Source organism: Polyergus mexicanus, unplaced genomic scaffold, assembly GCF_030449975.1.
Source record: "Polyergus mexicanus isolate NDT 795.1 unplaced genomic scaffold, iyPolMexi1.0 SCAF_1, whole genome shotgun sequence".
Classification (NCBI taxonomy): domain Eukaryota; kingdom Metazoa; phylum Arthropoda; class Insecta; order Hymenoptera; family Formicidae; genus Polyergus; species Polyergus mexicanus.
Window position 1 is genome coordinate 9654125 of NW_027223321.1, and position 14377 is coordinate 9668501.

At 39.5% G+C, this 14377-nt stretch overlaps 1 protein-coding gene across 6 annotated transcripts in view; it reads left to right on the forward strand.

The window, feature by feature from the left end:
• Dpy (fibrillin-like protein dumpy) overlaps positions 1-14377 on the forward strand; it is a 99898-nt gene that overhangs the window by 22963 nt on the left and 62558 nt on the right. For 5 of the 6 annotated variants that reach the window (XM_070297632.1, XM_070297674.1, XM_070297638.1 and 2 more), the window contains exons 2-23: positions 2151-2209; positions 2438-2633; positions 3558-3662; positions 3886-4002; positions 4079-4326; positions 4851-5100; positions 5527-5772; positions 5866-5985; positions 6532-6665; positions 7092-7329; positions 7469-7591; positions 7697-7831; positions 8049-8279; positions 8421-8936; positions 9056-9241; positions 9425-9676; positions 9803-10234; positions 10529-10822; positions 10947-11195; positions 11659-13419; positions 13566-13754; positions 13876-14257. In XM_070297632.1, the coding sequence (XP_070153733.1) occupies positions 2151-2209; positions 2438-2633; positions 3558-3662; positions 3886-4002; positions 4079-4326; positions 4851-5100; positions 5527-5772; positions 5866-5985; positions 6532-6665; positions 7092-7329; positions 7469-7591; positions 7697-7831; positions 8049-8279; positions 8421-8936; positions 9056-9241; positions 9425-9676; positions 9803-10234; positions 10529-10822; positions 10947-11195; positions 11659-13419; positions 13566-13754; positions 13876-14257 (6463 nt within the window). The remainder of the gene's footprint in view (positions 1-2150; positions 2210-2437; positions 2634-3557; positions 3663-3885; positions 4003-4078; positions 4327-4850; positions 5101-5526; positions 5773-5865; positions 5986-6531; positions 6666-7091; positions 7330-7468; positions 7592-7696; positions 7832-8048; positions 8280-8420; positions 8937-9055; positions 9242-9424; positions 9677-9802; positions 10235-10528; positions 10823-10946; positions 11196-11658; positions 13420-13565; positions 13755-13875; positions 14258-14377) is intronic. The other variant, XM_070297656.1, reaches the window with a different exon arrangement.

Below are 14377 nucleotides of genomic sequence, written 5' to 3' on the forward strand. Positions count from 1 at the left end.
AGAAAAAAAAAAAACTTTTATTAGTACAATCTATTAAAATTTATGTACATAGACGTTATTATTTTTGTTAAAATTATTATATGCACATGCATTAAATTATTATATATTACACAATGTTGTAAAACGAATAAATACGTTAGCTGTAGGAAATTATTAACCTGTTAGAGAGTGACTATGAGATAGAACACTTCTTTGACGCATAAACCGTGAACCGTTAGACATACATACACACACACACACAATCATCTCACTTTCATAATAAAACTTGAAAAACCACTAAAGCCACAAAATGCACGCAGAAGCTGAAATACACGAGGTATGATATTAAATGCTAATTTATTCTAATAATTAAAAAAGAAATTATAAATATGTAGTTTAACTATATATTTTTATATTTTTATATATACATAATTATATGGGATAATGTAATAACAATGTAATAATAAGATAATATGTTTTATGTACACGATTAAGTTTCCGCTTTAAATATAGGACCTTGACTAAAAAAAATGGCATTGCGGAAGCAAAACCGGGCCCCCCAAAATTATGCTCGCCCGCAGTGGGGTAGACCCGGCTCTTCCGTGACCAAATTAAAATAAGGGAACCCGCGTGGATACCCGTGCTCGCAGCTGTGGGTTTTTATACATCTTGACGCGTTAGGGGTACGGCGGAGGGGTACGACTCGGCGACGATGCAAGGTGGTCGGAGGGGGCAGGAGAAGCACAGGTGCATCGCACTCATACGCCCTCCTTTATTACGTTCCTTCGCTTCTCTTCTCTCCACTACTCTTCTATCCGCCTGGTCGTTTCTCCTTGCACACTTTCCGCTTCTCTTCCTCCTTCTCATCCGACTTGGCGAACACAACGTCCTTCCTTCTCTCCTCCCTCTCACCCTCTTGATCCACCCTGTGAGCTTAGCCGCGTGCAGTCGTTAACATTTCATCGCTCCAGGTTGATCTAACTTATTGTGTTATTCGTTGCACGCGTATAGTGCGTTTGTCTGCGTTGTTGGTCTATAAAGGATCTAGGACGAAGACGCATCTGCGATATATCCCGCGAAAAGATTGTGTTTCTTGCGAAATTTCTATTTTGTAACGTCCGAGGAGGACACATGAGGAGTTTTGCGATCTAGAAAACTCGCAATTTAAATTTTTGCATTTCTGCGGGATACAAATTCCGTTGGAGAAGTCCGAAAACACGCATTTTCCCGCGATGTTCATTCAAACGCGCTATGCATCTTGCAGATGTACGAAATATATTTGAGAATTACCATTGGTACGTTAATTTTTTATTACAACAAGAATTTAATTTTGAAGCTTATTCGCGTTGAGATATGCGATGATGAAGGTTAAAGAAAAAAAGTCACGCTAAATAATGAGCTTTAATCAACTTGTTCCTAATAAAAGATTGATTTTATATATAATTTATTTATGTCTATCATACCGAAAGATTTTATATTTCTTGTTTTAAGATGCTAAATGTATATATCCATCGAACGATAAAATTGATAATTTCACATATTGCATGACTTACATGTAAGGGTTGATAGATTTGACCGACGTACATTTGCGAATTAGCTATACTGAAGCGATTAATGGAGTAGCGGCTTGTTCATTGGACAGATGTTCGACCAGTGTAGGTTTAGCCGTTGTGACTGAAAAACGGTCGACGGTATCTTGCGGTTTTGTATTTACGCTTGATTTTCCGATGATTTCCTGCAACCGCGATGCTTTTCTCATGATTTATACGCCGCGAACATGCCGCGGAGAATGTCGGGTGCCTCTTTCTTTTTCTTCCTTCTTCATCTCTGGATGTAGCGTGATCGTGAAAAATCATTTCCAGGGTGTTGTCGTTGAGTGGTGTCGTTTTTGCGAAACCACTTGTGAATTTGCGATGATGCAATTACCACAGGTGATTCCCGCGTGAAGTCATCGGGCTATTACGTGTGCGTGTTTAAGAATTTATTTAAATTTCTTTTGTAATGCGTTTCGAGAAAGAATGACAAATACAAATGCGTATGCACATTTGATCATCGCTAAAAATTTCCACACTTTTTTTTTCGTTGTCAATAAATTCATATACTTGGTGCTCAAGCGCGCGATATATGATTATATGGATAATCAATAATTTTCGTGATTTTATTTTTTACAGCAAAGATGAAACATCTTTGGCCGTTGCTGGCGTGGATACTTCTAGTTTCGTATCCTACGGTAAGTAAACGTTCATCTAAAAACTTTTATTCCTACACGAGTAAAGGGATTCATTAATTTTCTTTATTCAATCTGTAAAAAGTTTTTTAATTGAATATAATTATGACATGTGACAGAGTCTCTCGAAAGAAGTTAAATACATACATGTCAGAATGCTAATTCAAAAATTGCGAAAATAATTTTACGTTTATGTTTAAAAGAAATGATGTCCATTCTACAATTTTTCAGGCCGAATCGCGTAACAGGCTCGGCCATGCATCGAGACGAGAAGTATTCTTCCTGAACCTCGAAGACGGCTATTTTGGCTGTCAAGTCAACGAGTCGACAGACGTTCTGCAACTGCTCGAGCTCTCGAAGCTCTGTGATAGTCGCACCGATTGTTACCAGGGCGTGGATGAGCAGCGCAGCAAATTAAAGTGCACAGGTGAGTTATCTGTGAGAAAGACATATCCCCTCGACAAGCTCGAACTTAATCAGAGTAAGCTTCTCGCGAATACAGTGTCACTGCGAAGCGATCGTCTATCTTATGAAAGAAGTAAGTAAAATAGAAGACATGGCATGACACGGCGCATTATCTTTAATATTTCCGTTGTTTCTTTACATCATTCCGTCATTTTCGATGTCATTACGTGGAAGGCTAAGTAATTCTTCTCCACGTCACAGAGACATATTCACGCCGAGGCGACGCATAACACACCTTGTCGCGTCAATTAAGGGGATGTGTGTGTTCTCGCATCATTATATATCACATCATACCGAGTCACGCCTACGTCGTAATTAGCTGCAGAGTATTATTCTTATTTTCCTACAAACTCTATCTTCTTGATAGAAGCGTAATTGACGTCGATGAGCGGTTCGCGTTACCTGAATCTACCGAACGTATCGGCTGCGCGGCTTGTGAGAAAAACTTTGATGTTCGATCGATGATAGTTCGGCGGGAGAAAATTGCCCCATTAACCGATGGCTTACAGTATAGTCGTAATTTGTTTGCTTCCTTTTCTTGGATAATCTTATTTAATGACCAGCAAAAATGGCCCGTGCGTCAGATAGGTTTTTTTTTTTAAATTAATGTATATCTTCTAACTCTTTAAAGTTTAAGAAAAGATAAAAATTAATATTGATTATTTTAAAATATTAATAAACATTTAAAACCTTTTATTTCTTTTTTTAAAAATTTATATAACAGATTATAAAAATGTGTATTTATAAAATTTAGCTGGTAAAATAATAATAACAATATAAATTATTAAATTAAGAACTTAAATATGTATATATTTATATTAAAATATATATTTTATGATATAAAAGAACTATTAAAAAATAAGTTTTATAAAAATCTTATTTATAGACGACTGCACAAAAGAGGACGGCACCAAATGTCAAAACGGTGTATGTCTGAATTCGGTCTGTCATTGTAATGATGGATTTGGAGGATGTAATTGTCAAGTTCCAGGTTTGTATAACTCGATTTATACATTATAACATCGTTATGTTTACTATATTTACTAGTAATTACAATATAATACTCCTTCTATTACGACTATTTAATTAATGCATATATATTATATCGCAAACCTTTGGATAAATTCGACGCAAGTATATATACTGTAAGCTTATTCTCTTTTATTCTTTAATTTAATATTAAGTAATATTCACGCGAAAATTAAAAATTACAGACGAGAATGAGTGTAAATATAGGCCTTGTGATATATTTGCCCATTGTACAAATACTCTTGGCAGCTTCCAATGTTCCTGCTTTCCTGGATATCGAGGTGACGGTTTTTACTGCGAGGGTAAGTTTATTATTTGCAAAACTATAATAATTATTGCGTATACGTATTTTGGTTATTTATAAAATCGTATCTGTAGATATCAACGAATGCGACGATCCAGCGCTCGCGGGGCGTTGCGTTGAAAATGCCGAATGCTGTAATCTTCCTTCGAATTTTCTGTGTAAATGCAAATCCGGTTACATCGGCGACGGTGAGGTGCATTGCGAAGATGTGAATGAATGCGCGATACCAGGTGCATGCGGCGACAATACCGTGTGTCACAACATACCTGGCAATTACACCTGCACGTGTCAAGACGGATTTACGGGAGACCCGTACAATAGTGTGAGTACATGAAAATAATAAAAAAACAGCTATATCAAGTATTAAAGGAAATGATAAATATTACAGTGGATAATAAACATGTAATATCACTTTAGTAGAATATTTTTCGGACATTTATAACGGAGATATTATATCTCTCATATATATAATCAATCTTAATAATCGTCATTTGTTATGATGTTGGAGAATTTGAGCAAGATTGTAGAATATAGATTATATATTATATATAGACAAATTCTAATTATATATAAAAACATTTGTATAAAAATTTTTGATCATAATAATTATTAATAATAACAATATTAAATATTTGTTTAAAGTTTTTTAATCGTAAAACAATTTAAAATTATCTTGATTAATTAAAAAAATTTCCCTCTATATTGTATGTAAAATAAGTTTAGACTTATATAGATAAAATATAAAATTTAAAATCTATTGTGGGAAATTAAAAAAATAATAATGGATTTATTAGATAGCGGCAAATTAGGGATAACATATATAATTATAAATTTGTTTAAATTTAGTGTATCGATATTAACGAATGCGAATACGAGGGTGCCTGCGGAAGGGGTGCACTATGCGTAAACTTACCAGGCGCGCATAAATGCGAATGTCCTCAAGGATACGACGGTAGTCCCGATGAGGAATGCAGGGACATCGACGAGTGTCTAAGGAGTCCTTGCGGACGTTCTGCTCTCTGTACGAACGTACACGGTAGCTTCCGGTGTTCTTGTCCTGAGGGAATGAACGGTGATCCATTGTCGGGTTGTCACGGTAAGTCCTGAGAAAATTTTTACAATTACCATCTTACGTACTTGTTATACTTTACTGCAACTACTGAGATCTAAATTGTTATATTACAACAATACAGTTATGTGTGGTAAGTAAGAAATAAAATTTTGTATCGTAGGAATGACTTTACATTAATTATCATGCTTCAATAATATAACATTGTCTATCATGACTCATATAATCAGTGTTTTAACAAATATAAAATTCATTTTGATTAAAATCTCTCACCAAGAGAGATAGCAAAAATATGCTAGCTTTAGCATTTATGCTAGAGTTCAGATTCCAAGATTCAGTGTACGTGTTAGTCTGTTTTATAATATATATTTGTAACTGTCCCGCTTAAACTCATAGACTTTTGCGTTTGCGCTCGTGCCAAGAATTAATTAACTAACTAACCGTCACTAACAGATATAAACGAGTGCGAGGGAGGTTTACCTTGCGGAGCAAACTCGGAATGCGTAAACACCGACGGTAGCTTCGAGTGCAGATGCCACGTCGGTTATCAAATGGATCCCACGCACGGTTGCGTCGACGTGAACGAGTGCGTTGGCGCGAACGCTTGCGTGACCAACGCGAGATGCATCAACGTCCCGGGCTCGTACAAGTGCATTTGCCCGCTGGGTTTCGTCGGCCAAGGACTAATCCTCTGCGAAAGTCAGTCACCAAGCTTGCTATGTTTTTAATCTATCTCGTTGCATGTTTGTATTGCGCGTTAACGATTAATAAGACTCATCTTGCGATTAACAGACGTGAATGAATGCAAGCACAATCCATGCGGCGAGAATGCCGAATGCATCGACACGATCGGCAGCTTTGTCTGCAGCTGCAAGGCGGATTATACGGGCGATCCTTTCAAGGAGTGCAGTGGTTAGCTTATTAATACTCTTCTGATACGACTCTTGTTGCGGGGAGAGACACTCAATATATAAATTCAATGAATACATCTAAGAGTGTCAGATCCAATCTTCTGTTGAGATATAATTTTGATATATTTATTACAATTTCTTCTTTATATTTCCATAAATTAGAAATTGATTATTTGCATAAAATTACATTTATGCTTGTACTTTCCTCTTTTATCATACAAAGCCAAATTTTTTTAGCCTGTCAAGTCTGCTTTAGACAATTTATAATTTGCGATAAAATCGTAAATAAAATTCTGTGTCGCATATTTTAATGTATTCTGTGGTATGTGTTTTGTATATATGTGTTACTTTTTTCTTAAATGCTTTTTGTTACACGACGTATACAATTATACATAGAATTCTATTTCAAATTTTATCGCAAATTATAGATCGTTTAAAATGATCGCTCAACACACAAATGTGTGTGTCGTCGATTCTCTAAATGATTTGCGCATTATTTAAATTAATAAGATTCTTTTATTATCGCGATATCCCGTTTTTTTTGTAGATATCGACGAATGCGCGGCTCTGGACAATCCTTGTGGTAGGAATGCGATTTGCAAGAACGAAGTACCTGGTTACAATTGCGTCTGTCCCACGGGGTATAGTGCCAACCCCAGTTCGGCAGTCGCATGCGAACAGGTAATAATTCAATAATTTAATTGTGTCTTAAGTAGTCACCTCGTGCATACATAAGTATACACAAGACCTACAAATATCCCGAGACAAACATCTCCCAAAAATAGATCCTGCTCTGCATCTTGGACCGGTTCGCGGTTCTTCTTTACGAAGGTGACAGAAAGAAGAAAGCAAACAAAGCGGCATTGTATGTCAAACCAAGACGAATGCAAACCGGTTTTATATAGTTTACCTCTTTTCCAAAGTCATATTCTTTCCGTTGTTTGTAAAGCCGCAAAACCTATTCTCACAATTCCATTTATTACATATGTATTTCTTATTCGCGGATCTAAAAAATATACCTATAGGCATAAAAAAAAACTGGTTTTTATTTCCAAGATCGATACAATGAATACGTGAAAGGAAGTGTCACCGTCATATAATTTTCAGACCGACGTGACGACTCTTTGTAAATCGAACTTTGACTGCGTCAACAATGCCGAGTGCATCGAAGGGCAGTGCTTTTGTAAGGATGGCTTCAAGGCTGTCGGTGCTGAGTGCATAGATCTGAACGAGTGTCTTACTAATCCCTGCGGACCTGCATCGATCTGTACGAATATTAGAGGAAGCTATCATTGCGAATGCGAATCCGGATTCGTTGGTACTCCGCCCCACATAGCATGTAAAGGTAATCGTTAATTATATTTAGCATAGTATTACATTTTAGGAAGAAAAACGTTACATACAAAAAAATTTTGAAGAAAATTATAAAGAGAAAAAACAAGGATTCTCTTTTATAAACTAACATAATTTATGCTATTTCAAAGCACCGTGCGATGAGGTAACTTGCGGCGAACATGCCTTCTGTAAAGCTGACGGTCACGAGGCTTATTGCATTTGCAAAGACGGTTGGACCTTTAATCCAAACGATATAGCGGCTGGATGTGTGGGTAAGTAAACGGATGTTTTCTCGATAAATCAAGACATTCATCGACTTTTTCTTTGCACAAATAGAAGTTTTCTTTTGCGAATACGCTTTTATTTTCCTTATCTAGACATAAACGAATGCGATGCAATAAATGGACCTTCTGGAAGATGCGGCAAAAATGCTATTTGCACGAATATACCTGGTGATTTCAGTTGTCAATGCAAACCTGGATTTTCAGGAAATGCCTTCAAACAATGTATAGGTAAAAAAAACTCTTGCACAAGATAAATTATTAATTAATAATAAATATTTTAGTTTTGCATAATTTTACAAAAATCTATTATTAATTTATTAATATTTATATATGTATATAGATAACTATTTATTATTTAATAATAAATCTATCGATATATCTCTACTTATAAATTATACTAATTTAATTATTGCTTTGTATTTACATATTGTTTAAATAAATGCAGATATCGATGAATGCACCAAACCTGTTTGCGGTCATGGAGCAACGTGTACTAATACCGAAGGTTCTTACGCTTGCACTTGTCCGGAGGAAACCATACCGGATCCCGATCCCTACATTAAGTGCGTTGGTATAGTCAGATGCGAGGTCGACGATGATTGTCCAGGAAACGCTATTTGTGATCCGCAAAAGAGATGTCTATGTCCCGAGCCCAATGTCGGAAACGATTGCAGGCGTAAGTATGATATATTTCTTGTTTCAAATGAGATGTTTTATATAATTTTCCTTTCATATTTTTTATATAAAATACAGAAAATTTTTTTTTTTTATGTATACGAAATACCATTAACATAATTTTTTGCATTTGCCCGATCAGATCCATGTGAAGATCTATCTTGCGGACCAAATGCCCACTGCATGCTCCTGAATGACGTGGCGACGTGTCTTTGCAGCAACGGTTACACCGGAAAGCCCGGAGTAAAGAGTGGTTGCCGAGATATCGACGAGTGCGCGATAAATCCGTGTCCTCCGGGCGCTATCTGCAACAATGAGCCCGGTTCCTTCTCGTGTCAATGTCCGAGCGGTATGACGGGTGATCCTTACAGCGGCGGCTGCCAAAAGACCAAAACACCTCATACATGTGGCCCCAGTGCGCCTTGTCCCGCTGGAGAACAGTGTATTAAGGATGAATTCGTGGGCAGTAGCGTGTGTATCTGTCAACGCGGTTACATGCGCGATCACGAGACTGGTAAATGCAGAGACATCAATGAATGTATGGAGCTGAGAGAGAAGCCCGCCTGCGGCGTCAATGCAATTTGCAAAAATCTCCCCGGCAGCTATGAGTGCCAGTGTCCACCGGGTTTCAATGGAAATCCTTTCTCGCTTTGCGAAGGTAGACGGTGTTTTCGATTTATCTTTGATATTCTTATATATATTTATAATATAAATTGTGATAATTATTACTATTGTTGATACTGTTGATCGGGATCGGAAAATTTGGAAAATTCGCAGAATGCAACAGCATCGAATGCCAGTGTCAACCGCCGTACAAGATCGTCAATGGTAAATGCATGCTGGCTGGATGCTCGAAGGGCGATAAGTGTCCGAGCGGTGCCGAGTGCATAACGATCGCCGGCGGTGTCAGCTATTGCGCCTGTCCCAAAGGTTACACGACCAAATCCGATGGATCCTGCGAAGGTGCGTTGTCTTCGGTTATTTTGACTTACGAGGGCAAATTTTTTATTTTACAACAGTCGTGTTGAGAGACATGCAGAGTTAGGTTGATAATTGATAATTGATATGTAAGTTAAATTGATAATTGATAGCGATTGATAATTGTGCTTTGTACGATCAATGAATCAATTATTAATTTGCACGTAGATATAAACGAGTGTATTGTGGGACACCAAGTCTGCGGTTACGGTGCCGAATGCATCAATATACCAGGCGCCCATCAATGCGTGTGCCCGCACGGATATGGCGGCGATCCGTACAATGGCCTTTGCTCTCCAGCCCAGAAGAGATGTACCAACGACAACGAATGCAAGGCTAACGAGAAGTGCGTGCAACCCGGCGAATGCGTATGTCCACCACCGTTCTACACAGATCCCTTGGATGGGAATCTATGCAAGAGTGAGTCTACGAAAAATCCATTTTTTTATAATTATAATTTAATTATAATTATAGTTTTCATATATCATAGTTTTGTCATTAATATTTTCTATGTGGAATTGTCTTGAATATTCTCCGTTATTGCAGATCCTTGCGACCGTTTCCCATGCGGCATTAACGCGAAATGCACGCCGAGCGATCCGCCGAGATGCATGTGCGAGGCTGGCTTCGAGGGTGATCCACAGCACGGTTGCGTTGACGTGAACGAGTGCGCGAATAATCCTTGCGGTCATGGCGCGTATTGTATCAACACGAAGGGAGATCATGTGTGCGAGTGTCCTAAAGGTATGGTTGGTGATTCTTACGGTGTCGGCTGTACGGGAGTTCCGACTGGCAAAAACAAGTGTTCCTCCAACGACGATTGTGAAAATTATCTGGCATGCGTCGAAGGAAGTTGCGTTAATCCTTGCGACAATATACCGTGCGGTCCAAACGCGTATTGCGAGCCCGATAAGCACGCCGCGTGGTGTAGATGCGTTATTGGTTTCACGGAGGGCGTAAACAACGAATGTGTCTCACGTGAGTACAAATTTTTGAATAATACTGCACGGGGATTTATCGACAACAAAATTACATCTTGTACAGTATTTTAATTAAATAATTGTAAGGGATATTTTTTAATTAAAAAATAATATTATTACAAACGATTTATATAAATTGTTTGTTAAAAGATATTGGATGATATTTTATTATCAATTTTAATTTTCACGCGAATATTTTATTTATTTGTTATTAATTAATCGGAGGGATATCAGCTGTGATTTTATTGCGTGTTGCAATATAATTGCATATTGCAATTTTTCCCTAATACAGAATGCGATGGCTTCGTTTGCGGCACCGGGGCACAATGTATCGTCAGTTACGATGGTCCGACCTGTAAATGTATCGAAGGTTTCATGGGTAATCCTTTCCCTGGTGGACAATGCGTGCCGGATGTTTGCTCACCTGAAATCCCATGCGCCGAGCCAAGCGTGTGCATCAGCGGACGTTGCAAGCGACGTTGCGAGGGGGTGGTTTGCGGCATTGGAGCGGTGTGCGATCCTTTAACGAATAAATGCGTATGCAACCCTTACTTTGTCGGCAATCCCGATCTACTTTGTATGCCACGTAAGTGTAATACGCGTTTGTGGTGAGATTTATATCGTTTCACGAATGTTTCTCTAAAAAAAAAGGAGATACATAATATTTAATAATTTATAAGTATTAAATAATTTATCTCGTATATACATAGCGATTCAACCACCTCATTGCGATCCAATCTGCGGGAAAAACGCGCATTGCGAATATGGTCTTCAAGAATCGAAATGTGTCTGCAATCCGGGTACTAGTGGAAATCCTTATCACGGCTGTGGTATTCAAGAGAAATCTGATTGCTCCACCGCGATGTGCGGAAAGGACGCGCATTGTAACGCAGGTCCCAATGCTGTCGAGTGCCTCTGCCCACCTGGTTTCGCTGGCAATCCGTTTATCCAATGCTTCGGTTAGTGTAGCTAATTTTAATTTAATTTTTTATACTATTTTTTAAAATTAAATTTTATTTAAATTGTATTAAATTTCTCCGTTTGTCAATACAGTATGTTGTTTTTTATAACTGATACAGAAGTGGTATTTGATAAAATTTAAAGTGTATAATTGAATAATTTTGCACAGCATGTAAATGTTGGAAAAAGAGTTGTGACAATCTTCTATTATAAAAATCAACCAGCTTATTTGTATTTATAAATTGTATTTATAAATATTTGTATTTAAATAATTTTCATCATATTCTATTTGTGATTTTTTTATGTTTTTTCAATAATTATTTGTAACTATATTGCCATTTAACAGAAGGCCATTTGTTGAAACACTGCCACAAGATCTTCATTTTCTTCCAATACTTTAGTAGTAATCCTAATAAATATAAAAGTAAGAGTTTCACAAATCTCTTTATATTTCTTGCTTAGACGTCAATGAATGCAACGGAAATGCATGTGGCAGTAACGCGGTGTGCATCAATACCATCGGAAGCTATGATTGTCGTTGCAAGAATGGCTTCTTCGGCAATCCCTTCGTCGGATGCCGGCAGGTGCAAGTAGGCCCGTGCGCCGATCCTTCGACTTGTGTCTGCAGTGACACTGCACCATGTCCTTTCGATTACACCTGTGTTGATCATAAGTGCATAAACCAATGCAGTGACATAAAATGCGGTCCCAGATCTGTTTGTCAAAACGGAGCATGCGTGTGTCCCCCTGGCTACAGCGGCAATCCCAACGATCTGCACAAAGGCTGTCACTTACATGGCCATTGCTCGAATGACCTTGAATGCGAGCCCCAGGAGATTTGCTTCCAGATCGGTAAAGGAGTTCGCAAGTGTGTAGATGCTTGCGGTAAATTACAGTGCGGACCTAACGCATTGTGCATCACGCAAAACCACGTGTCTTCCTGCTTGTGCGTAGACGGTTACCAGGGCAATCCGAGTAATCTGGTCGAGGGTTGTCAACCATCCAAATCCGTGATACTACGATGCACACACGATTCGGAGTGTGAACCAGGTTTCTTCTGCATCACCTTAGACGGTGGTGTACGTGACTGCGTGAATCCTTGCAGCAAAGTGGTGTGCGGCGCTTATCAGAAATGCGAGCCTGACGTGGTACCCGGTCATGCTACCTGTAAGTGTCAAGACGGATATGAATGGAATCCGGTACTGTCGTCTTGCGAGAAGCCGTCGGTACCCGATTGCATAAGCGACAACGATTGCCATTCGAGTGAGGCTTGCAGGCCGGACGCGCTCGGCGTGCTCAAATGTATGTCGCTTTGCGACGGTTTCACCTGCACCGCGAATTCCCGCTGCGTAGCGGAAAAGCATCACGGCCGTTGCGATTGTTTGCCGGGCTACACTGGTAATCCGAACGATCGCCGGGGCTGTCAGAGCCCGCGCGAGAACCGTTGCACCACCGACAGCGAATGTTCAGAGGATCAGACGTGTCGCGGCACTCCAGATGGTCCGCTCGCCTGTCAACTGGTCTGCGATTTTATCTCCTGCGGTCCGAACGCGCTCTGCGTCGTCAATAATCACGTGGCTAACTGCGAGTGTCCGCCAGGATCATACGCCGGCGATCCAAACGACCCGACGTCCGGTTGCCGCGCGGTGCCCTGCGTTTACAACATCGATTGCCCGCCGGCGCAGCTCTGCAACCGGCTTACGCACACTTGCTACGATGCCTGCGACGAGAACGCGTGCGGGGTGAATGCCGTTTGCATCGCAGACGACCACAAAGCGATCTGCCAGTGCCCGCCCGGATTACGCCCGAACCCGGTGCCCGACGTCGAGTGCGTCCTCGTCGAAACGTGTCGTCCGGACTCCTGTCATCCGAACGCGCTCTGCGTCGTTGGTTCGACGACGAATGAACCGGTGTGTCGGTGCCCGCCGAATCACGTGGGCGATCCTTACACGAATGGCTGCCAGCCGGAAGGATATTGTTCCAGTTCCAAGGACTGTCCGGTACATTCCATCTGTCACGAACATCGCTGCACGAATCCGTGCGAGAACGCGTGCGGCGCCAACGCTCTCTGCGAGATCGTGGACGGTCGGCCAAGTTGCAAGTGCATCCACAGATTCGTGCCATCCTCGAAGGGCCCGGAACACGGCTGCGTACGGGGTACAAATTATTGCACGGTGGATTCTGAATGCGAGAACAGCGTGTGTCTTGATGGACAATGCAGAGGTAATATCCGATGTTCTTATTAATTATTCAATAGATTAACAGTGAATTAATGTATAATAATTTTGTTATACGTCAAATTGAAAAGTTTTAATTTGAAAAGTTTTTAAAAATGTTATGAGAAATTTAGAACACTTGTCGTTTTTTAGCTGTTTGTCGTTCGGTCGCCGATTGTTCAGACGAAGAGAAATGTATCAACAACAAATGTATGGTATCATGCATTTCGCATTCTCAGTGCCAAGTGGATCAGGCGTGTGCTAGCGGAGGGTGTATTCTCGGTTGTCGCAGCAACAAAAACTGCCTAACTATCGAATCATGTATTAATAATAAGTGTCAAGGTATGCTGCAACTATATTATGTTTATAAACACAATTATTTTTTATATTAATATAAATTAACAAAACAAAATATGTAAAGAGATTTTGAAATAAAAAAAAAATATTTGCGATTTATTTCTAGATCCTTGCGACAGAAAAGACGTATGTGGATCAAATGCAATCTGTAGTTGCACAAATCATGCGGTTACATGCACGTGTCCTCTCGGTTTTCACGGTAACCCTACTCCGGAACAAGGTTGTGTTCGAGTGCCGAGCACATGTCAGACTCCGCAAGACTGTCCTAGTCAACATCTATGCGTTTCGGGATTGTGCCAATGTCAATGTTCGGAACAAAACAACTGCGCGCAAGGCGAACGTTGTAAGAATGGTATTTGCGTAAAGATATGTTACGGTGATAGTAACTGTTTGCCCGGCGAGCTGTGTATCGATGGTACTTGCGAAGCCGGCTGTACATCGGATGTTGGGTGCAAACGCGATGAAGTGTGTATCAACAACAAGTGCAGGTATCAGTCATTTTATCTAACGAATTATCTTATTAAATATATATTGTTTATATGCTGCATATTTAAAATAGATATTTTATCTTTGTGTATAGGAAATCTTGTAAAATATTTAATTTAACT